This window comes from Mirounga angustirostris, unplaced genomic scaffold, assembly GCF_029215605.1.
Source record: "Mirounga angustirostris isolate CCGP_5_RB_7025 unplaced genomic scaffold, mMirAng1.0.hap1 SCAF_4, whole genome shotgun sequence".
NCBI classification, from domain to species: Eukaryota; Metazoa; Chordata; class Mammalia; order Carnivora; family Phocidae; genus Mirounga; species Mirounga angustirostris.
The window spans coordinates 106,776,827-106,802,039 of record NW_026991712.1 but is presented as its reverse complement, the minus strand read 5'-3'; the positions used below and the strand labels follow the sequence as shown (position 1 = coordinate 106,802,039).

General features: G+C 36.9%; 1 protein-coding gene and 1 pseudogene across 3 annotated transcripts in view; both read left to right on the top strand.

The window, feature by feature from the left end:
• The window catches only part of SLC35A3 (solute carrier family 35 member A3), a 64,350-nt gene that overhangs the window by 18,716 nt on the left and 20,421 nt on the right, over nt 1–25,213 (top strand). For all 3 annotated transcript variants that reach the window (XM_064588764.1, XM_045897112.3, XM_045897110.3), the window contains exons 2-6: nt 8,788–8,992; nt 14,199–14,353; nt 14,430–14,552; nt 17,786–17,957; nt 23,585–23,703. In XM_064588764.1, the coding sequence (XP_064444834.1) occupies nt 8,788–8,992; nt 14,199–14,353; nt 14,430–14,552; nt 17,786–17,957; nt 23,585–23,703 (774 nt within the window). The remainder of the gene's footprint in view (nt 1–8,787; nt 8,993–14,198; nt 14,354–14,429; nt 14,553–17,785; nt 17,958–23,584; nt 23,704–25,213) is intronic.
• Nucleotides 21,429–21,506, top strand: LOC123860765 (U2 spliceosomal RNA; annotated as a pseudogene).

Sequence of the window (25,213 nt, the reverse complement as noted above, 5' to 3'; positions counted from 1 at the left end):
ATATTATAGTCCTGAAGATTATGCATATACTTTGATAAGCTATTGGAATAAGTCTATAGCCAGACTGATATTCAGATTTACCTACAAGGACCTATCTGTGTCTGAAAAGATGAGTAAAAATTATTAGTATATAATGTTTTGAATATTTCAAAATTTAGTTAATGCATATCTAATGCACTTAGATGTGGTATACACAACTCATTTCTCACTAATCCTGATTAATTTGGGGGTAGAGGTGGTAGCAGTAGTGTACATTAATGATACATATACTTCATGTAATGGATATTTTTTAAACATTTTAAGCCTTTAAAATATTTAAGCCTTTAAACTCAGAATTGACATTGTAAAGCAAGAATCTTTGGAAGCCAATTTTTTTTTTGAAAGATTTTATTTATTTGAGAGAGAGAGAGAGAGCACGAGCAGAGGGGAGGGGCAGAGGCAGAAGCAGACTCCCCATTAAGTAGGGAGCCCAACGTGAGGCTTGATCCCAGGACCCTGGGATCATGACCTGAGCTGAAGGCAGATGCTTAACCGACTGAGCCACCCAGGCAACCCAGGAAATTTTTAAATTTTTAAATTTAAATTTTTAAAAGGAAAATGATGCTAAATGTTTATCAGTAGGAGATTCGGTAAATAAAAGGTTCACTCATTTGATGGAACTTTAGAACTGTCAAAAGCAATGAGCTAGGTCTGTATATCAGCATAGATGGCAATACAATACTGAATAGAATAAGGAGAATGCCAAATAATGGATACAGTTTGATGCCATGTTAATGTAATTATGGCTTATGATTATATTATATATGTATGAAAAAAATTTTAATAATAGACGAGAAATATATACTTTAAACTTGTAACAGATTCCTACTGGGGAGGGGGAAAGGAATAGGACTTAGAGTGGTGGCTTAAAGGGGACTTTGACTTTAGTTGTAATATTTTATTCCTTTACAAAAGGAAAGGTAAACAAATGTGACAAAATTGAGACATCAGTTCTGGGTGATGGAATCATGGATGTTTGTTATGTTCTTGGTACTTCACTGAATTTTAAAATTCCATTTTTTTCCCGTCAAGAAAGATCTATCTATTAGGAAAAGGTGGAACTTTGTGATTACAAGACTCTGTTTTCCATGTAACTAAGAAACCCAAAAGGTTGTTGAAAACTTTTAAGTGGAAATATGAAATGGTCTAGGTACTCTATTTCACCTTTGCTACTAAAGTCCTGGGGTTTAGGGATTTCAAAAAAAACTGAAATAAGAAAAATTATTGACAAAATCTATACCAAAATATCATTAGATGTTTTTGGATAGTTGATTATGGTTCAAATTTTTACCAATTAAAATAAGTTTTCTGCATTTTTCTAAGAATATACTGCTTTTTAAAATAATTAAAGTAATAAATGCTATTTTTAAAAAACAGAATAAAACAAAGAAGAGCCATCAGAATGAAATAGTGTTCTTTACTCTAGTAATCAAGAAGAGTGCATTTTTCAGGTTTTAGCTATTAAGTAAAAGTGGAACATCTAAGCATCCTTACTCCTCTGATCCTGCTATAAATCTGAGAGCCTCACTGAACCCAAAGTGAGTTCAGGGAGCTTAGTAACCAGGGACCTTAAAAAAACATGGGCAGTAATTTGTTGACTGGGTTGTAAGGCTTTTGGTAGTAAATCGAAAAAAGCTACATTTTGGGGGCGCCTGGGTGGCTCAGTCGTTAAGGGTCTGCCTTCGGCTCAGATCATGATCCCAGGGTCCTGGGACCGAGCCCCCGCATCTGGCTCCCTGCTCGGCGGGAAGCCTGCTTCTCCTTCTCCCACTCCCCCTGCTGTGTTCCCTCTCTCGCTGTGTCTCTCTCTGTCAAATAAATAAATAAAATCTTTAAAAAAAAGAAAAAAGTTACATTTTTGAGAGAATTTAGCATAGTTTCTTGTTGATTATTGGTTTGTAAGTTTCTTAGATAGGAGATTTTAATGAAACAAAGAATAATATGGAAACTAGAGGATTAGCACTACCTGAAAGTATAAAAAAAGGGGAATTAGGTGGCAAGAGAAGAAAATGTAGGGAGGACTAAAATTAAATCTTAAACGTAAGATTGTTTAGAGTTTGTGTTCAATGGTAATGAGAAAATATTGTACACTTTAAAATGAAGAAACAATATTAATCTTATAAATTATAGAAGTGGAGTATAGTCTTTGTTTTGATAGATTTCATATTTATGGATTTGCTGTGAATTTATGGTCTGTATTAAATGAACATATTTAATTTTACCTGTATTATATTCCAAAACCAAGTTATGTATTTGTATAATCTTAGAAATACTCATATTTTTACTTTCCTTAGGCAGAATTGTGAATTAAATTGTAATTCTTTACAGTTGATCTAGTACAAATGATCATTTGTTTGTATATATTTTACTTTTCAACTTTATATTAGAAAAACAATCCAGTTCTTTCCTCCTGTGTGTCTCCTTTACTCCTCATACAGAACACTTCACTTCTAACATTGCAGGTCACCAAATGTTGGGGAAGAGGTATGGTTTCCTCACACCAAGCAATTCTCTGTGACACCAGCTGGGTATCCTACAATTTAACTCAATTAGGACACTATATACCTGCAGATAGTGTCAGATCCCACGGGTTAGGAACTCAGTCCCATAAGAATGCTCCCACCCTATTTAAGATCCAGTTGCAAGTAGTAGGTCACCAAATTACCCACAACTCTGTCCAGTTTGGCTACAAATCAGAGGTTCCCACCATCTCCTCCACAAGTTGGATTAATTCGCTAGAGTGCCTCATAGAACTCAGAAAAACACTTTCTTAAACCAGTTTATTACTGGATATGATGAAGGATACAAATGAACAATTAGATGAAGAGCTATATAAGCACAGGGCCTGGGAGGGTCCTGAGTGCAGGAGCTTCTGTCCCTGTGGAGTTGGGATGTGTTATCCTCACGGTGTGTATAGCTTGTTATCCTGAAAGCTCTCTGAACCTCATACTAGTGGAATTTTTATGGAGTTCTCATCACAGAGGCATGATCAGTTGATCACCCAGGAAATTATAAGCGTTTCAGGAGCCCTGTGTCAGGACGTAGGGCAGAGACCAATATATATTTTTTCTATTATCTCACATACTTTAAAAAAATGCATTGTAAGAGACTGTTAACTGTATTAATAATTAAGAATGGAATTATCACAGTGAATGTGTTGATGTTGTATATGCTTGGAAATGGAAAAGCAAAATAGTAAAAATAGTATATCCTGGTTTAGAATCTGACCTTTAAAATTTCATTTGAAAAGAAGGTAGAGCTTTGCTGTTATAACAGGTACATTATGGTCTTAGCTGTACAGAATAAACAAAAGACTTCCTTGAATAGATTTTCCAGGAGAATCGGGTGCCTATGCCAAATGTAGATTACTGGCAACTTGCTCTCCTTCCATACGGAGATAAAGACCACTAGCATGTCCTCTGAAATTCTACAGTAGCATGTAGTGAGAGCTAGCGAACCTGATATTTAACTATGTATTTCCAATTAGTAGTTAAATGACCTTGAACAAGTAATCTAACTTCTCTGTTTATTATTTTCTTCATTTTATTTTATTTTTTTTAAAGATTATATATTTATTTATTTGACAGAGACAGACACAGAGAGAGCACAAGCAGGGGGAGCAGCAGAGGGAGAGGGAGAAGCAGGCTCCCCACTGAGCAGGGAGCCCGATGTGAGGCTCGATCCCAGGACCCTGAGATCATGACCTGAGCCGAAGGCAGACGCTTAACGACTGAGCCACCCAGGCGCCCCTATTTTCTTCATTTAAAAATGAAGATATTTATACTAGATGATTTCTAAAGCATCTTCTACCTCTAAAATGCTGTAATTTTATTTCACATTAGGACTCTTGCTAATGCAGATTTACAAAAGTGAGATGGTTGATACATAAATTGATGTGTTCTTTCCTCTAAGCTTGATCCTTTATATGTGACAAAAAAGACATATATTATTCAGATTTTCTCTCTGAAATTCAGATGAAGTACTTAAGGTAATTTTTTTCAATCATTCTTTTTCGGCACTAAAAATTTTATCCTCATATTGATGGTGTTACATTGTTTGATTCTGGAGCATATTCAGTCAGAGAATTGCTAAATTTAATGAGCTAGACTTTGTGCCTTCAAGGATAGGCTGTCACTGTAACCATGGCACTTGGCCTAGTATAGGCACCAAATAATGACTGTTGAATGTTTGAATATATTACATGCTATTTTAATAATTATGAGGTAAGGGAAGATAGAGGATCATTTATCTAGAACTGTAAATGGTGGCTTGGTTGTGAGAGCTATAAAGAGATATACAATAAAGAGGGTCAATATTAACAAAACTTAGGATGGAAGATGGAATCATGGAAAGGATAGAGTTGGGCTGAAGAACAGACTAACAGAACACCACTGGTATTAATCCAAAGAAATTAGAGCTAGAATCAAAGCTATGAGGAAAGCCTGCTGAGGAATGCTACTACTTAGTATGTCCTCTATCTTTAATCAACTTTGTTAAGCTGTAGTTTACACACAATAAGATGTACCCATTTATATGTTTAGTTCATGAGTTACAATAAGTGAATACAATTGTATAACCACCACATAATCAAGATACAGAATATTTCCATCACCACCCAAAATTTCTTGCTATCCCTTTGCAGTCAATCCCCAACCTCAATCCCTGGCCACAGTCAACCATAAATTTGCATTACTGCAAATTACTTTTGCCCTTTTTAGAATTTCATATAAATGGATCATATAGTATATACTGTTTTGTCTGTAAACTTTTTTGCTGTTGCAAAATGTTTGCATTGATGTTTTAACTTGTATCAGTGTTTCATTTCTTTTTATTGCTGAGTAGTATTCCATCATAAGGATGTACCACTGTATGTTTAGTAATTTACCCGTTAATGGGCATTTGGGTTATTTCCAATTTCTGGCTGTTACAAATAAAACTTCCATGAATAATCATACACAAGTATTATGGATAAATGCTTTCAGATCTTTTGGGTATACACCTAAGAGTAGAATTTCTAGGTTATATGAAAAGATTATTATTTTTTTTTAGAATAAACTATCAAACTGTTACTTAAAGTGGTTGTATCACTTAATATTCTCACTAGCAATGTTAAGAGCTCTATTTGCTCAAAATCTTCTCCATCGCTTGGTAGTATCAATTTTTACAATTTTAGCCATTCTAATAGGTATATAATGGTATCTCATTGTGGTTTTAATTTGTATTTCTCTAATGACTATGATGTTGAATGTCTTTTCATGTGCCTATTAGCTAGTCGTTTGTCTTTTTTGGTGAAATGTCTATTGAGATCTTTTATTCATGGATTGTCTTGTATTTATTATGTTGTAAGAGTTCTATATATATTCTGGATACAAAGCCATTGTCAGATACACGTATTGAGAATATTTTCTCCCATGATGTGGTTTGCCTTTTATTATTTTTATAGTATCTTGAGATGAACAGTTTTAAATTTTGATGATATGCAATTTATCCATATTTTTCTTTTATGGTTTGAGCTTTTTGTAAGAAATCTTTGCATGTCCCGTCTGGATGGCTCAGTCGGTTAAGCTTTTGACTCTTGGTTTCAGCTCAGGTCATGATCTCAGGGTGCTGAGGTTGAGCCCGGAGTCTGCTTCTCTCCTTTCTATCTCCCTCTGTCCCTCTCCCTGCTTGTGCTCTTTCTCTCTCTCAAATAAGTTTTATTTGAGAGAGAGAGAGAATGGGGGAAGGGGCAGAAGGAGATGGAGAAAGAATCTCAAAAGGGAGATGGAGAGAGAGAATCTCAAGCAGACTCCCCACTGAGTGCGGAGCCCCATGTTGGGCTCATCCTCACTACCCTGAGATCATGACCTGAGCTGAAATCAAGAGTCAGAGGCTTAAATGACTGAGCCACCCAGGCACCCCAATAAATAAATCTTTAAAATACAAAAAAGAAATCTTTGCCTATCCCTACATGGCTATATTTTTCTCCTGTTTTCTTCTTGAATATTTATAGCTTTAGCTTTTATGACAGATCTGTGATCCTTTTCTAGTGTGAGGTAGATAAGGGTAGAGATTCACTTAAAAAGAATGCAGGTGTCTTGTTCTAGAATTATTTTTTTGTTACCATTGTCAAAGTCATTTGACCAAATACGAATGGATTTACTTCTGGACTGTCTTCTGTTCCATTGATCTATACTTCTGTCCTGTCCTATGTCAATACCAGTTTTAATTACTAGAGCTTTATAGTAAGTATGGAATTTCAGGAGTTTAACTTCTTTTTTTTTTTTTAAGTTTATTATTTGAGAGAGGAAGAGCATGCATGCACACGAGCGGGGCTGTAGGGGCAGAGGTAGTAGGAGAAAGAGAATCTCAAGTAGACTCCCACTGAGCTTGGAGCCCAAAGCTGGGCTCAGTCTCACGACCCTGAGATCATGACCTGAGCCGAAATCAAGAGTCAGACACTTAACCAACTGAGCCACCCAGCCACCCCTCAAGAGTTTAACTTATTTATTTATATTTTTATTTTTTTAAAGATTTTATTAATTTGACAGAGAGAGACACAGTGAGAGAGGGAACACAAGCAGGGGGAGTGGGAGAGGGAGAAGCAGGCTTCCCGCAGAGCAGGGAGCCCGATGCGGGGCTTGAAGGCAGACGCTTAATGACTGAGACACCCAGGCGCCCCGGGAGTTTAACTTATTTAACACTGTTTTTCCTTTTCAAAATTGTTTTGGTTTTCTATGTCCTTTGTATTTCCATATAAATTTTAAAGTCAGCTTATCTGTTCCTACCAAAAAAGCATGTAGGGATTCTGCTTGAGATTGAATTCAATTTTTAGATCAGTTGGAAGCAAAGGGTGTGACCTTGGGTGGAAAGGCAGTTAATTGACCACACACACTGCATTAAGTCCTTCCTTGAAAGAGGCTCTTAGTGGAACATCTCCATGTTTTTGACAGTTATAGTGGTTGATAGTGTTGTTCAGATCTTCTGTATTCATACTGGGGGGTTTGGTATATATGTGTGTGTATTCTTGTAATTACTGAGAAAAGTGGGTTAAAATCTCACATTATGACTTATGGATTTACTTGCTTTTTCCTTTTAATTCTGTTAGGTTTTGCTTCGTGTATTTTGAAGCTAGTTATTAGGCACAATATTCATCTATAATGGTTATATCTTACTGATGTATTGACTTTTATCATTATGAAGTGTCATTCTTTAATTCTAGAAATAATTCTTATATAATTTATTTTTCCTGATACTAATCTGGCCTCTCCAGCTTTCTCATAGTTATTTCTCTCATGGCATATCTTTTTCCATTCTTTTACTTTTTAACCTATTTGTATCTTCATATTTAAAGTGAGCTTCTTAGAGTCAATTCTGAATTACTTTAGGGAAACTATAGGAACTTTGCAACTCTTATCTTTGGGGAAAGCTGGGTGAAGAGTACACAAGAACTCTTGTACTATTTTTTATTCTATGTGAATCTAAAATTATTTCAAGAGTGTTTATAATTGCTTGTTGTTCATGCATTGTTACAGTAGTTTCTTTTAAATTCTTCTCTGGGGGCACCTGGGTGGCTTAGTCGGTTAAGCGTCTGCCTTCAGCTCAGCTCATGATCCCAGGGTCCTGGGATTGAGCCCCACGTTGGGCTCCCTGCTTAGTGGGGAGTCTGCTTCTGCCTCTGACCCTCCCCTCTGCTCATGCTCTCTCTCTCTTAAATAAATAAAATCTCTCTTAAATAAATAAAATCTTTAAAACAATAAATTCTTGTTTGGAGGTCAGTGGGATGCCTGGGTGGCTCAGTGGGTTAAGCATCCAACTCTTGATTTCGGTTCACATCAGGATCGCAGGGTTGTGAGATTGAGCCCCACACTGGACATGGAGACTTTAAGATTCTCTCTCTCCCTTTTCCTCTACTCCTCTCCACCTCTCCCTTTAAAAAACAAGAACAACAAAAAACAACAACAAATTAAAATTCTGGTAATTCTGACATCTGTGTCAACTCTGTATTGTTGTCTGTTGATTGTCCTTTCTCATCCTAGTTGAGATTTTTCCTGGTTTTTGTTGTTGTTTGGTATGAGGAATATACTCCTTTTGGATTGTATCAAGGACATTTTGGGTATTATGAGACCTTGGTTCCTACTTAAATCTTCTTTATTAGTAGGGAGGAAGGGTGCTGCCTCTTGGCTGACAGTCACCTTGCTTAGGGCAGGAGTGGTTCATAGGGCTCAGCCTCAACAGTCTTGGTAGCTGTAGCCCTGGGTGGTAGGGAAGAGGGCCACTGTCTCCGCCTTCATTAATGCAGGGTAGAGATGGTCAGCGAGTCTCTGTTTCACACATTACATAGCATCCAGTTAGTAGGGCTCCATCCTGCAGAGCTGCTGTCTTCCTATTCCTTTGGTTGGAGACAGTGGGTTTTTCTTAGGACTTCTGTTTGTTGTTGCTCTCCACCTGTTGTGGTTCCAGGTTGTGAATTGTTATGGCAGCCAGGCTGAGATACATAGGTGGCAGAAGTCTCCAGGGAATTCACTATTGGGTTATCACTCAGGATCTGGGGTCTCTAGCCAGTTTGTCTTATTTTCTTCACCTTCCAGAGTCTTATAGTAGTTAGCTTTTTTCTTTGGTCCAGGGTTTATAGTTGTAATTAGCAGGAAGAAAAGGGTGGAATGCACTTAACTCTATTTTATCTGGAATGAGAAGTCTCATACTGATTTTTAATATGTTTCTGTATTTTCTAATTTTGTTTATTTGCCCTGCTTATTTATTTTTCAGGCAAATGAAGATAAAACAATGTCTGCCAACCTAAAATACCTTTCCTTGGGAATTTTAGTCTTTCAGACTACCAGTTTGGTTCTAACGATGCGTTATTCTAGGACTTTAAAAGAGGAGGGACCTCGTTATCTATCTTCTACAGCAGTGGTTGTTGCTGAACTTTTGAAAATAATAGCCTGCATTTTATTAGTCTACAAAGACAGCAGTAAGTTTTTTGGTTTTCTGTTTAAGTCACTGCAATTTATTCGATTGTTTTTGTGTGATTTACATATGATACATACATAAATGTATATTGGTAACTACACATTTAAACACTATTGCTTTATTATCTAATGTATTAAAAACATTTCAATATTCTTCATTTTCTTTTTTTTAAGATTTTATTTATTTGAGAGAGAGAGTGTGAGTGCATATGCACAAGCGGGGGGTACGGAGGGGCAGAGGGAGAGGAAGCAGACTCCTCGCCGAGCAGGGAGCCCCATGTGGGTTTTGATCCCAGGACCGTGAGATCATGACCTGAGCCAAAGGCAGCTGCTTAACCGGCTGAGCCACCCAGGTGCCCCCAATAGTTTTCATTTTCTTAGGATGGTTTTAGTCTAGTAACAAACATATTTTATTCTGATCTATATCATGATTCATGTCTTCTGGTTAATGCTAGAATTGTGAAATGTAGTTTCTTGCATTTATAATTGAGATTAAGAGTAAATTCTATACTTCTATAACTTTTAGAAATTTAGAGAAGTCGTAATTAAAGTCAATGCTTTTTATTTTATTTGCTGCATTGATTAGTCCAGCAGTGACTAATTTGATATAGTTTTTTTTTTAACAGTTTTATTGAGATATATTCATGTACCATACAAGTCAGATTTTGAAGTGTACAATTCTGTGTTTTTGGGTATTTTACATTATTAATTATTTGAAGTTGTAGTAAAATACACTTTTACACATACATGTATATCATAAATTGTATAAATTTAACCATTTTTAAATATAATTCATTGGCATGAATTATATTCACAGTGTTGTGCAACCATCAGCACTATCTATTTCTAAAACTTCATCACACCAAACAAACTCTATAACCATTAAGCAATAACTCCCATTCTCCTTTACCTTCAGCACTTGGAAACCTCTAATCTACTTTCTGTCTCTATGAATTGGCCTCTTCTAAATATTCCATCTAAGTAGAATCATACAGTGTTTCTCCTTCTATGTCTGGCTTATTTAACTTAATGTTTTTAAGGTTTATCCACGTTGTAACATGTATCAGAACTTTATTCCTTTTTATGACTAAATAATATTTCATTGTATGTAAATGTATGTGTGTGTATATATAACGTTTTAGTCATTAATGTATTCATGGGCACTTTAGTTTTTTCTACCTTTTGGTTATTGTGAATAATGCTGTAATGAACACTGAATAATACTGCAATAGAGGTATAAGTCTCTGCTTAACTCCCTGCTTTGATATGTTTTGAGTATATACTTTGGAGTGGAATTGCTTGGTCACATGATAATTCTGTGTTTAACTTTTTGAAGAGCCACCAGACTTTTCCACAGCAACTGCACCATTTTATATTCCCACCAGCACTGTCCAAGGATTCAGATTTCTCTACATCCTCACCAACACTTGTTATTTTCTGTTTGTTTTTTTAAATTATAGCACATCTTCACCAACACTTGTTATTTTCCATTTAAAAAAAATCGTATAGCCATTCTAGTAGGTGTGCTATCTTATTGTGGTTTTGATTTGATTTTCCCTAATGAGTAACGATGTTGAGCATCTTTCCATGTGCTTATTGACTGTTGGTGTATCTTTAGAGAAATATCTGTTCAAGTCTGCTGCCCACTTTTTAATTAAGTTGTTTGTAAATTTGATATACTTTTGAAAGTATCATGGTGGCCAGTGTGGCTGTAGCATATTGATCTGGGAGCAAAATGGAACAAAGAGAAATTGAATTGGCATTCAGTAAAAAGACAATGTAAGATAGCTTTGTAGGCTACAAATTTCACCATAAAAATGAAAAGAAATAATTGAAATGTTTAAAATATGTCCCATTTTACACATGGAAAGACCAATGCAGTGACCATATTGACAGCAGAGGAGATGCAAGAATAGGTTCAGAAAGTCATGTTTGGAAGCTGTTGCACTAGTCCAGGCAAGAAGATGATAGTGTCTTTGATTACATTGCTAGAGAAGAAATGATGTTTATGAGATGTTGTAATGTGAATGGGAGGTATATGCAAAACAACTTCCAAAGCTGAAGGAGCTCTGAGACTAAAGAAAAAGGCCGACAAATGCAGCTTGACAAGGGTGTTGTGGGCAGCTGCAAGAGGAGTAGATCTCTGCAGTACCACCTCCCTTAAGACCTGCTTTTATAGTCCCTAGAGGCTGGAGAGTACATGTTGAGGGACCATCCAAGAGGAAAATGTTTTGTTTTGTTTTTTTAAGATTTTATTTATTTGAGGGAGAGAGAGAGTGCACAAGCAGGGGGAGCAGCAGAGGCAGAGGGCGAAGCAGACACCCTGCTGAGCAGGGAGCCCGATGTGATGCAGGGCTCGATCCCAGGACCCTGAGATCATGACCTGAGCCGAAGGCAGACACTTGACCGACAGCTACCCAGGCACCCCCAAGAGGAAAATGTTTAAGAAAAGCTGTGGGTCAGTCATATCTCCAAGACAGATCATGGATGTTATATCCCAAGGGTGTACTTAAGGATGTGGTTAAACAAAAGGAAAGTGTGTGTGTGTGTGTGTGTGTGTTTGGGTGGGGGGTGAAATCTATGTTCCAGAATGCTTCATATCACAGAATGGTCATCATAGCAGAGTTGTCCAAGATGGTGTTGTTTTGGTTCACAAATCAACATCTCTTAAAAAAGATGTCTTTTTAAGCTACAGCTCACGTGACTTGCTAGTAGATTAGGTGTGTAATGGTCAAGGAAATGGGGAATCCAGTCTGAGAAATAATTCCTAGGTTTTTAGGTTAAATTACTGGGTGAGTGGGTACTGCAGTGAATGATATATGGAAGATAAGTTAAGGGGTAATTAAGGTTTCTCTTGGGCCATGTTAAATTTGAGATGCCCATAAGGCATTCAAATGGAAATATTAAATAGTATGATATATGAATATGGAGCTCAAGGATTTGTCATCTTGTATATTGCTTTAAAGTCAAGGATTGGATGAAGTAATTTAGTATATACTGAGAAAAGAAGGCCAAAGACTAAGCTCTGTAACATTCCTAACATTTAGAGGTCAGATTGAGAAGAAGAACCAACAAAAGACTGAGTCAGGGGCGCCTAGGTGGCTCAGTTGGTTAAACATCAGTCTTTTGATTTCGGCTCGGGTCATAATCTCATGGGTTGTGAGATCAAGCCCAGCATCCGGCTCTGCTCTAAGTGTGGAGTCTGCTTGTCCCTCTCCCTCTGCTCCTTACACCGACCCCCAAAATAAATAAATAAATCTTAAAAAAAAAAAAAATTTCACCTGTAAAATGGTCTAGATCTGGTGGTTTAAAAAAAAGAAGACTGAGTCACCAGTAAGGTAGAATAAAATTCACATAAATGTGGGGCACCTGGATGGCTCAGTGGGTTAAGCATCTGCCTTCAGCTCAGGTCATGATTCTGGGGTCTTGGGATCAGCCCCAGGGAGGGCTTGCCACTCAGCGGGGAGCCTGCTTCTCCCTCTCTTCCACCCCTCCCCCTGCTTTTGCTCTCTCTCTCTCAAATAAAATCTTAAAAAAATAAAAGATTTTAAAAAGACAAATATATAAAAATATGTTTATATAAATATATAAAAATATATAAATATAGATCAACCTCACTAGGAATCAGAGAAATCAAATTAGAGCCACAGACTCAATTTCACTACCTTCAGATTGACGAAAATAAAAAGCCTAACAATAACAGGAATTGGAAGGAACATGGAACAAGACCTTCCCTAAACTGCTGGTGAGAAAAATATGTGATAGCATTAATTATTTAAAAGTTTAATTTAATTTAAAAAATTTTTAAAGATTTTATTTATTTGTCAGAGTGAGAGAGCACAAGCAGGGGGAGCGGCAAGCAGAGGGAGAGGGAGAAGCAGGCTCCCGGCCAAGCAGGGAGCCCAATGTGGGACTCAATCACAGGACCCTGGGTTCATGACCTGAGCTGAAGGCTGATGCTTCACCAACTGAGCCACCCAGGCGCCTCTAATTTTAAAAATGTTTAAATGAGCTAATATTTTAGATTTTTTTCTGCTAAATCTAAGAAAAAAATCTTTTGGTAACTTTTAGTTACATCTTATCTTACTATTATTATTTTAGCGTGAGGAAGGGATAAATTTCAGATATTAATCTTTAAACAGTATTTTCATTTTTAAAAAGTTTACATAATGAAACTTTTCAGGTTTTATGTTGGGAGAGAAAATCATCTATGAAGTATCATTGTTGGCAAAGTAGTAGGATTCCTTAGATTTCTCCTGTCTTTGGGGGTTTATGTATCTTTTATTTTTTAGTTTTTTTTATTTTAAGTAGGCTCCATGCCCAGTGTGGGGCTTGAACTCAGGACCATGAGATGGAGAGTCACATGTTGCACCAACTGAGCCAGCCAAGTGCCGTGGGTTTATGTGTTGGTAACCTTCTTTGGACGCTTTTTGTGATTAATACTGTAGGTTGGCTAGTTCAAAGTCCATTCCCAGCCCCTTTCTCCCTTTGTTGTTTCTAATGTGAAGAATATGAAAAAAAACTACATTGCCCAGCTCCCAGCTCCCTTACTGCAATGGGTAGCTGCAACAAAATCCTGGTCTATGAGAGCAATGCCTGCTAGGTCCTCCTGTTCTTTCTTGTTGCCTAAACACAAGAACCAGAAAGAAGTGCAGCAATCATTTGGTGGCTTTGTTGCAATAATCATGTAGACAATAGATGAAAAGCATGAAGGTAAAAAGCCAATATATATGGAGAGAGACCTTAGGTCCTGATATCATCACTGAGCTGCTGTAGCAGCTTTGGATCTGGACCTGGACCTGTGGGGATGAGACAGATCCCTTTGAAGTTCAGCTGATGATAAAATGGAATGCACAAAATACAAGTTTTTATAATGTTGCTACTATAGAGTAAGAATACTCAGCTGAAAAATTAATACTTGCTCTGAGCTTTTGGTTATCATAAATATATGTGTGTGTGTACATATATAATCAATTTGCTTGTGTTCCCTAATGAAAGAATATAAGGAGAATGCTCTTCTTAATGTGCTATATTATAATATTTAACTTTGAAAAATTAGTATCATTAAAGGTATACTTTAGACCTAAAGGTATCTTAACATGTAGGACTGTTTCTGTTTTTTTATAAGTGAGAAAACAGGCCTTGAGAGAGTGTATGTAACTTACTCAGAGTTACTTAATGATTTTGCCCATTTCATGTTTTTACTAGAATGTAGTCTAAGAACACTGAATCGAATACTACATGATGAAATACTTAATAAACCTATGGAAACGCTTAAACTTGCTATTCCATCAGGGATATATACTCTTCAGAATAATTTACTCTATGTGGCCCTGTCAAATCTGGATGCAGCTACTTATCAGGTACTTAAAACATATTTTAGTAGTTCTTTTAAGAAACAAACAAACAAACAATAATATTAACTGTTTTCTTTTTCAGGTCACATATCAGTTGAAAATTCTTACAACAGCGTTATTTTCCGTGTCTATGCTTAGTAAAAAATTAGGTGTGTACCAGTGGCTCTCGCTAGTAATTTTGATGACAGGAGTTGCTTTTGTACAGGTAACTATTCAAGATAAGTATACCTTTCTTTTTTTTTTTTTTTAAAGATTTTATTTATTTGCGAGAGAGAGAATGAGAGACAGAGAGCATGAGAGGGAGGAGGGTCAGAGGGAGAAGCAGACTCCCCGCCGAGCAGGGAGCCCTATGCGGGACTCGATCCAGGGACTCCAGGATCATCACCTGAGCCGAAGGCTTAACCAACTGCGCCACCCAGGCGCCCGTATACCTTTCATTTTTATCACAGTTTCAGAACTTTAGTTACTGTGTATGGAGAATATAGTTCTATTAATCGTTGAAGCAAATGAATGCTTGTTCTCACAACTGACATTTTTTGAAGGCTTCCTTTGAGCAATACTATATTGGGGCTGCAACTGATAAATAAAAATCTGACTGATTTCACTTAGCCTTATACTCTCTACATCCATCTATGTTGTTAGAAATGGCAAGATTTCATTCTTTTTTTATGCTTGAGTAATATTCTACTATATATATATATATATATATATATATATATATATATATATACACACCATATGATTTTACTCATATGTGGCATTTAAGAAACAAACGAACAAAGAAAGAAAGAGATAAACCAAGAAACAGACTCTTAACTCTACAGAACAAACTGATGGTTACCAGAGAGGAGGTGGGGGGGAGATAGGGGAAATAGGTGAAGGAAATTAAGAGTACACTTACCTTGAGCCCTGAGTAATATACGGAATTGTTAAATTACTATATTGTACACCTGAAACTAATATAGTACTGTATGTTAACTATTGGAATTTAAACAAGGAAATGAATGAAAGAAAGGAAGGAAGAAAATTTTAAAATTAAAATAAATAAAAATCAAATTATCTGACGTAAAGAAATAAACAATCTAGTTAGGAAAATAAGATACTGCATATAAAACAAATCTGATTTTTACTGGATGTCTGAGCATTTGAGATTATTAATCACTTCCTTCTTATTGTCTATCAGCTTCCCTGATACCATTCTTTCCTGGTTCTTCTCATCTTTCTAATAATTCCTTGTTGGGTTCCTTCCTGGATCCTCTTCCTTGATACTTGATATTAGGGTTGTTGGTAGGCTTGTTCTTTTCCTTAAATTATATCTTTATTTTTGGAGACATCATCCATTCTGTAGGTTTTTATTATCACTTAAATGTCCATGGTTCCTTGGTCTGTGTCATCACCTGTAATTTCAGATTTGTATATCTAAAAACCTATTGGACATCTTAACTTGGTTATTCAGTAGACCTTATAAACTGAGCATATCCAAAACTTTACCTTTTCTTCCACCAAACCTGTTCTTGTTTCTATTTTTTCCTCATTATTTACTCCACCTAGGAGTTGGCCTAGACTCTTCCTGATGACTGTGCATCTAATCAGTCACTAAGACTTTGCTGATTCTGCTTTTCTTTTTTTTTTTTAAGATTTTATTTATTTATTTGAGAGAGAAAGGGCGTGCAGGGGGGAGGGGCAGAGGGGAAAGTAGGCTCCCGACTGAGCAGGGAGCCTGACACAGGACTCGATCCCAGGACCCCAGGATCATGACCTGAGATGAAGGCAGATGTTTAACCAACTGAGCCACCCAGGCGCCCCCTGATTCTGCTTTCTAATGCTTCTTGATTCTGTCCTTATCTGTCTTTATCATCACTTCCCCAGTTCATGTGTTCTTTGTTTCTCACATGATCATTTACCTCCTGATTTTTTTTTTTTTTTACTTCAGTCTTACACATCCCTCAAAACTCAAACTCCACGTAGTCACCGTTTATCTAAGATTTTATTTATTTGTTAGAGCATGCACAAGAAGGGGGAGTGGCAGGCAGAAGGAGAAGCAGACTCCCCACTAAGCAGGGAGCCCCACACATGGCTTGATCCCAGGACTCTGGGATCATGACCGGAGCTGAAGGCAGACACCTTACTGACTGAGCCACTCAGGTGTCCCCACTATGGTTTATCTAAAAACAAATCCAATCATGTCAGTTTCCTGCCATCCAGAGTGTGGTATGTCTGTCACTTTCCGCAGAGTGTGGTATGTCTATCTTGAATAAATATTTTATTTTTAAACAATGCAAGCATTTTTTTTAAGATTTTATTTTTAAGTCATCTCTATACCCAATGTGGGGCTTGAACTTACAAAAACCCGAGAACAAGAGTTGAATGCTCTACCAACTGAGCCAGCTAGGTGCCCCTTGAATAAATATTGCTTTTTTTTTTTTTTTTTAAAGATTTTATTTATTTATTTGAGAGAGAGAGAATGAGAGAGAGCACACGAGAAGGGAGAGGGCCAGAGGGAGAAGCAGACTCCCTGCCGAGCAGGGAGCCCGATGCGGGACTCGATCCCGGGACTCCAGGATCATGACCTGAGCCGAAGGCAGTTGCCCAACCAACTGAGCCACCCAGGTGCCCCCTTGAATAAATATTTCTAATAGTTATTTTTAAATGGGTATTACAAAATTTTAACTGTCATTTCAAACCCTTATTTTCATAGATATTGCTAAGGATAAGTTAAAATAGGTATTACATTTTAAAAAGTGAGGTGTTTTAAATTAAAATATCAAGTAATAAATAGTTCAGGTGGAACACAGATTTGACAAAAACCATGAAGATGATAATTTCTGGAACACTGATCTATAGGATAAAGCCCATAATGGTTAACGTGATACCCTATGGACCTTCCATAATTACCAAAAGCTCCATTCTCATTTTTGCTGCTCCAACAGTTCACACTCTGAACTTCTACAATTTATAGAAGCGGTTTTGTGCATCTGTGCATTTACTCATTCTCTTTCTCTTTTTTAGGGAATTTTTTGAAATTGTAAGTTATAACGGTAATATCACAATGGGAAAATAATAAATAAAACGATTCTTAGTTTTTCTTTCAAAAGCACTCCTCTGCAAATCCCCAAGAATGGTATTGGTTGCATTTTTTTTTTTAAAGATTTTATTTATTTATTTGAGAGAGAGAATGAGAGAGAGCAAGCACATGAGAGGGGGGAGGGTCAGAGGGAGAAGCAGGCTCCCCGCTGAGCAGGGAGTCCGATGTGGGACTCGATCCCGGGACTCCAGGATCATGACCTGAGCCGAAGGCAGCCGCTTAACCGAATGAGCCACCCAGGCGCCCCGGTATTGGTTGCATTTTTATCTTAAGGTCTGAGAGTGGGCTCTAAATATGCACTTTGTAAAATATCATAAGGACTAAACTCCAGTTTTGTTTTTCTTTTTGTTCAGTGGCCCTCAGATTCTCAAGAGCTTGATTCTAAGGAACTTTCAGCTGGTTCTCAGTTTGTAGGCCTCATGGCGGTTCTCACAGCATGTTTTTCAAGTGGCTTTGCTGGGGTTTACTTTGAGAAAATCTTAAAAGAAACCAAACAATCAGTGTGGATAAGAAATATTCAGCTTGGTAAGATAAGTTTTAAGTGCTTTCTAATATTATTTTTTTTAATGATTATATTGTTAGTTTTAAAGATTACTATATATCTTTAAATAAATAAGCCTCCCATAGAATCTGCCATTGGGATTCAAATATCTGGCAGAGTTTTTGCCTTTCAACCATTGTATTTTAAATGAATGCCTTTTATTCAAGAAATGGAATTTTAGGTCTGTGACATAAGGGTGTATGTAGCCGGTTTCGGTCCTCACTATTTGGAGACTTAGGAACTTTATTCTTGGTTGCTACAATTCTCAGAGAAGGTGTTCCAAATGACCTATTTTCCTCCTGGAAAAGGAGATTAAAATACTTGGCAAATTTCAGTTATATAATACATTGTTATTAACTGTTATCACCATGTTGTATATCAAATACTCACAATGTACTCTTTAAATATCTTACAGTTCTGTCAGTTTTACCTCAGTAAAGCTGAAAAAAAAAAAAGATACGTAAATGGAAAAAGTTTGAAATGATGCAATTTTCATCTTTGTTTTAAAATCTTAATACCTTTTTTTATTTCAAAATGTTATGTTTTAGCTTTTAAATACTGTGTCATTTTTCTAATCGAAGATAGTTTAAAACAAAACACACCTCACATATTGAAGGATTGCCTTTGAACAAATTATTTTATTTTATTTTTTTTAAAGATTTTATTTATTTGAGAGAGAGAATGAGAGAGAAAGAGAACATGAGAGGGGGGAGGGTCAGAGGGAGAAGCAGACTCCCTGCCGAGCAGGGAGCCCGATGCGGGACTCGATCCCGGGACTCCAGGATCATGACCCGAGCTGAAGGCAGTCGCTTAACCAACTGAGCCACCCAGGCGCCCCGAACAAATTATTTTTTATTTTTTTATTTTTAAAAATTTTTTTAAAGATTTTCTTTATTTATTTGACAGAGAGAGACACAGCAAGAGAAGGAACACAAGCAGGGGGAGTGGGAGAGGGAGAAGCAGGCTTCCCACTGAGCAGGGAGCCCAATGCGGTGCTCGATCCCAGGACCCTGGGATCATGACCTGAGCCGAAGGCAGACATTTAAAGACTGAGCCACCCAGGTGCTCCTGAACAAATTTTTTTTTAAAGATTTTTTATTTATTTGAGAGAGAGAGGGCAGAGCGAGCAAGAGAGAAAATGAGCGGTCAGAGAGGGGCAGAGGGAGAGGGAGAAGCAGACTCCCCGGGGCTCGATCCCAGGACCCCGGAATCATGACCTGGCAGGTCATGAGCTGAAGGCAGACACCCAACCAACTGAGCCACCCAGGCGCCCCTGAACAAATACTTAAGCTATATATACAGTATTATAACCTTTAATTCCTCATACAAAGATTCCAGCATTTGGTATTCCTGGTATATATTCATTCTGGAAAATGCTGCATGTGAGAGACAGCTCAGTTGCAAATCAACTATTTTGTCTTAAACCTCTGTCCTTGTGATTTTGGAGCTCATCTTTGAAAACATTATTTTTTTCTGTCTACATCAACTTAACAGGTATACCATGTCTGCCTTGGTAGCAGTCAGGCCCTCCACAGTGAATGTGTATACTCCTAATGGCCTATATTTTAAGTCAAACCATCTCAAACAAACCTTCCAAATTTGATTAGTCCATTTTTCCATCTGTTTTCAAATAATGTGATAACAAACTAAACCTTCATTTTTAAATGACCACAGGATTTATTTTAGTTTCTGTGCAAAAACTGTAGAAATGTATCAAGTTGGGTTTTTTTTTTAGAGAATATTCGAAGTAAATACTTTTAAAGATTAAATTAGCTTCTTTTTGTTCGTTTGTCTGGAAGGCAAGTACAGAGGCTTGAAAAGCACCAACCAACTTAATTCACCATTTCAGAAACAGTGTATCGTTAGTATAGTGGATAAGAACACTTGATTTTGTAGTCAGACCAACTCAAATCCTGATTTCATCACTTAACCACCTTTATGGCCTTAGGGATGTTACTTAATCTTCCTCCACTTCACTTTCCTTATTGATAAAATGTACTTAATTATAGTACTAACTCCATATGTTGCTATGAGGATTAAATGAGTTAATACTTGTAGAGTGTTTAGAATAAAGTGCCTTGCATAGTAAGCACTACCGTCAGCTATTTATATAAATATGCAAATATCAGGAAAGAACGAAATATTAAAACATTGTGTGATTGCCCCAAATTTTCTTGAATTATAAGATAAAAATGAAAAGTCAGAATTCATGATTCTGTGGTACATCATGGGTTTCTTATTCTTTAATTTAACCTCATAACACAATCTAGTGAATGGTAAGCTAACTCAAAGTTTTGAAAAGGATACATAAATTAGTTGTAGATAATTTGAGATTACAAAAACAGAAATTAAAACATTATTTTTTAAAGATTTTATTTATTTGAGAGAGAGCAAGAGTGTGCACACCCACATGTATGCACTAGCAGGGGTAGGGGCAGAGGGAGAGGGAGAAGCATATTCCCCACTGAGCGTAGAGCTGATTATATCCCAGGACCTGAACCAATGTCAGACACTTAACCAACTGAGCCACCCAGGTGCCCCCAAATTAAAACATTTTAATCGCATTTATCAAGTATCAAACTGTCAAAGATTAGCAAATTGATAAGATCCAGTGTTAGCCAGAGAGTGGAGAAACAGGAACTCTTATTATCTAGGATTGCCAGGAGTATAGATTAATATAACCTTATTGGATCTCAAATTGGGAATGTTTAACAAAAGTTTATTTATTTATTTATTTTTATTTTTCTTAAAGATTTTATTTACTTATTTGTCAGAGAGAGAGAGAGAGAGATCACAAGCAGGGGGTGGACAGAGGGAGAGGGAGAAGCAGGCTCCCGGCCGAGCAAGGAGCCTGATATGGGGCTCCATCCCAGGACTCTGGGGTCATGACCTGAGCCGAAGGCACTCAGGCGCCCCAGGAATGTTTAACAAAATTTTAAATAAATGTTTTGATGAAAAAATTCTTCTGGATAAGAATTTATCCTACAGATATACTTACACAAGAGCACAAAGATAGATGTTCAAGGTTATTTATTTTAGAATTGGTTATAATTGTAAAAAATAGAAAACGTGTAGAAGATTGCTCAAATAAATTATCGATATGATTAAATAGTGCAGTGGTTAAGATCATGGAGTCCAGAGCCACACTGCCTGGATTCACATCCAGAGTCCATCACTTACCAGCAGTGTGAACTCAGACATGTTTACTTAACTTCTCTGTGTATCAGTTTCTTCATCTATGAAATTGGCATAAGAGTATCTACCTAATAGGGTTGTTGTGAGTTAACATACATAAAGCACTTAGAACAACTTGTGGCACATGATGTTATGTATGTATTTCATATTATTATCCATACAATGAGATATTATACAACTGATAGAATGAAGTAGATCTGTACATACTGACATGTATGTAACCTTCTATACTATATACCTTTTGTCATTATCAAGAGTTAATCGCTTCCCGGCCTTTTGGCTAAGATCAAGTGTATTATCAAGAGTTATTTTTATTTATTTTTTTAAAAAGATTTATTTATTTATTTATTTAGGGCACGAGTGGGGGAGGAGCAGAAGGTGAGGGAGAGAGAACCTCAAGCAGATTTCACACAGAGCACAGAGCCCACAGAGCACAGAGCCCAACATGGGGCTTGATCCCATGACTCTGAGATCATGACCTGAGCCAAAACCAAGAGTCAGCCGCTTAACCAACCACCCAGGCGCCTCTCAAGTGTTATTTTTTATAATTAAAACATAGAAAACTAATACAGTCATAAGTGTTTCTTTTTGTATTTTTTATTTTTCTAGTTTTGTAAGTTTGTATTATTCTCATGTTCAAAATTAGACATCTTTTTTTTTTTTTTAAAGATTTTATTTATTTATTTGAGAGAGAGAGAGAACACATGAGAGGGGATAGGGTCAGAGGACGACGCAGACTCCCTGCCGAGCAGGGAGCCCGATGCGGGACTCGATCCCGGGACTCCAGGATCATGACCTGAGCTGAAGGCAGTCGCTTAACCAACTGAGCCACCCAGGCGCCCCTCAAAATTAGACATCTTAAAATGATTGATGTATACCTGAAACCGATATAACACTGTATGTTAACTGTACTAGAATTAAAATAAAAAACTTAATTAAATTTTGATTGAGTTGGCATAAATAAAATTAAAAGAACATTTCATATCCCTTTTAGTTTGTTTCCCTCATGGAATCTTCAAGTAGTTATGGCTTTATAAAAAAAGTTGCTTCACCCTGCACTCTTTGAACACAAATATTATCAGAAACTACTCCTAACAGGTGACCCTTGTAGGCATTCATTTCTTTCTTTATAGCTTAGGATTGCTCCTGGAAATCTCTTAGATCCAGTAGTCATGTGATAAACTCTGTGGTACAACTAAGGAATGCAGGAGTGAATAAGACAGTTTCTCCTCTCATTGAACTGGCTTTCCTTAACAGTAAGACTTTAGTAATGACAGCTTCTGATGTTGCCTGACTATTTCTTAGCTTTGAATTTTTGCATACTACTTAATGTACTTCCAAAACTTCTTAATAAGGAAAAATGCTATGCCACATATCTGAGCTTTTATATCTGCATATATAAATATGTATATAAATATGTATATATGAAAATCTAGAGCTAGCAATAGGAAGGTATGAGACAATGAATATGCCAAAAGTGACCATTTTTCAAATATTTGAATGAGACAGCCATGTAGTCATGTAATGTAAGCATTATATATATATATTTTTAAAGATTTTATTTGAGAGAGAGAGAGAGCATGAGAGCAGGGGGAGAAGAGGGGAAGGGAGAGGGAGAGAATCTGAAGCAAACTCTGCACTGAGCGCGGAGCCCGTTGAGGGGCTCAATCTCACAACTGCAAGATCATGACCTGAGCCGAAAGCGAGAGTTGGCTGCCAAACTGACTGAGCACCCCAGTGCCCGAAGCATTGTATTTTTTAGTGTTCCAAAGCTGGTAATCTCTGCTCTTTTCTATATTTTCCTGTTTTTGTCTTACTGTCATAATATAGTACTAAGTATAATTTTGTTAGGTTTATATAAATATCCAAGTAAAAGATTTTTGTTTAAATTTTATTTATTTTTTTATAGATTTATTATTTGAGAGAGAGAAAGGGGGGAGGGGCAGGGGAAGAAGGAGAAGCAGACTCCACGCTGAGCAGGGAGCCCAATTCAGGGCTCATCTCAGGACCTCAGGACCCCAGGATTATGACTCGAGCTGAAGGCAGATGCTTAACCAACTGAGCCACCCAGGTGCCTCCCAAGTAAAAGATTAAGTAGTCAAATTTTATCAACAAGGAAAAGCTAAATATAAATTTCAAGGGGTGCATGGGTGACTCCGTCGGTTAAGCGTCTGCCTTCGGCTCAGGTCATGATCCCAGGGTCCTGGGATTGAGTCCCACATGGGGCTCCCTGCTTGGCGGAGAGTCTGCTTCTCCTCCTCCCCCTACTCATGCTCTGTCTCTGTTTCTCACTCTCTCTGTAAAATAAATAAATAAAATCTTAAAAAAATTTTTTTTTGGAATGTCAATGGAAAAATATTCCTCCAGACAGACTAAGTGACACATGACATAAACTTTACTTTTTTTTTTTTTTTAGGTTTCTTTGGGAGTATATTTGGATTAATGGGTGTATACATTTATGATGGAGAATTGGTGTCAAAGAATGGATTTTTTCAGGGATATAACCGACTGACTTGGATAGTTGTTATTCTTCAGGTAAAGCATTTAAAGTCTTATATTTAATGCTAATAAACTTTATTTTAATGTAGATAATCACAGTAGCTCCTAATGTACTATGTGAGGGAAGAAGACCCCTCCTGTTGGTGTTCTCATTATATTTAGTTTATTCAGGGACGTTAAAATAGAACTGGTCTTAATGCTATAATGAAAACTTACTTTGAAAAGATCATAAATGAACTTTATGATGTTTAAATTTGACATAATTAAAATCAAGTTTAAGAATAAAAGAGTTGAAGCTGAAAGCAAATACAACTTTTGATTTTTTTATAATTCTTATTGCATAGGAGGTCTGTGATCAGCCCATTAAGGCTCAAAAGCAGATCTAGATATTTAAATCTGTAACAGTTTATAGCCATATATTATAGTTATATATTAAAATATTCCTGTCAAATTATTTCAGTTGATAATTTGAAATTGTTCAAGGGTTGAATAATTTCGTCATCAAAAATATACTTGATTATTCTGGAGGGTATAAAAGTGAAGATACAAGTCACTGCCCTCACAAAACCTTTCTTTAGAGGTATTTGCAGTTTTAAGAAGCAAGGTCTCTTACAGAAGTTGGGTGAAGATAGCAAAGGATAGTTGTGTTGTTTTTTTTTTTTAAGATTTTATTTATTTATTTCAGAGAGAGAGAGAATGAGAGAGAGCACATGAGAGGGGGGAGGGTCAGAGGGAGAAGCAGACTCCCTGCCGAGCAGGGAGCCCGATGCGGGACTCGATCCCGGGACTCCAGGATCATGACCTGAGCCGAAGGCAGTCGCTTAACCAACTGAGCCACCCAGGCGCCTGATAGTTGTGTTTTGAAAGCAGAAAGGATACTTCTATTTTTAAGATAGGAGAAAAGGAGACAAGGATAAGTGAAAATTCAGAGGAAATTTGAAGCAGAGATAGGTAAGTCAAGAGTTTGTATGATGGCTTTTATCCTAGCAGAGGGAAGCCCTCTTTCTGTAAGACTTGAGTAAGATAAAGAAGGTTTGGTATGGTTGATATGAGGGATTCATCAGGGACTAAATAGATGAACGCGTACATTGCCAGGAGGTACTAGGACATCAATTTGTAGTGACCTCAATGGGCATAGTTTGTGACTTTCACTAATAATAAGCTTCTGTCATATGAAGAGGTACAGTGAAAGTTGGCACAATTTGGAATTTGAGAGGGATTTGGTAGAAAGTTCTTTCACAGTTTTTTCAGGAAGAGTAATCTGACAGCAATAAAAGGTAGATTGAATGGTGACAAGCTGGAGGAAGAAAGCCAAATAAATTTCAAGTTACACTTTATTTTTACTTCAAAAGTAAAAACATTTCACTGATCCAAGTGACCAGTCTTTCCACATTTGTCTGAACAAGTGATGTTTAATTACTAAATTGGTTGAGGATAGATGTTTTATTCACAGTATAGTCAAACTATATTATAACAAACTGCAGATTACACTGGTAGTTACTTCATCAGGTAACTTTTGAAATAAAAGTGCTGTTGAACAAAACCT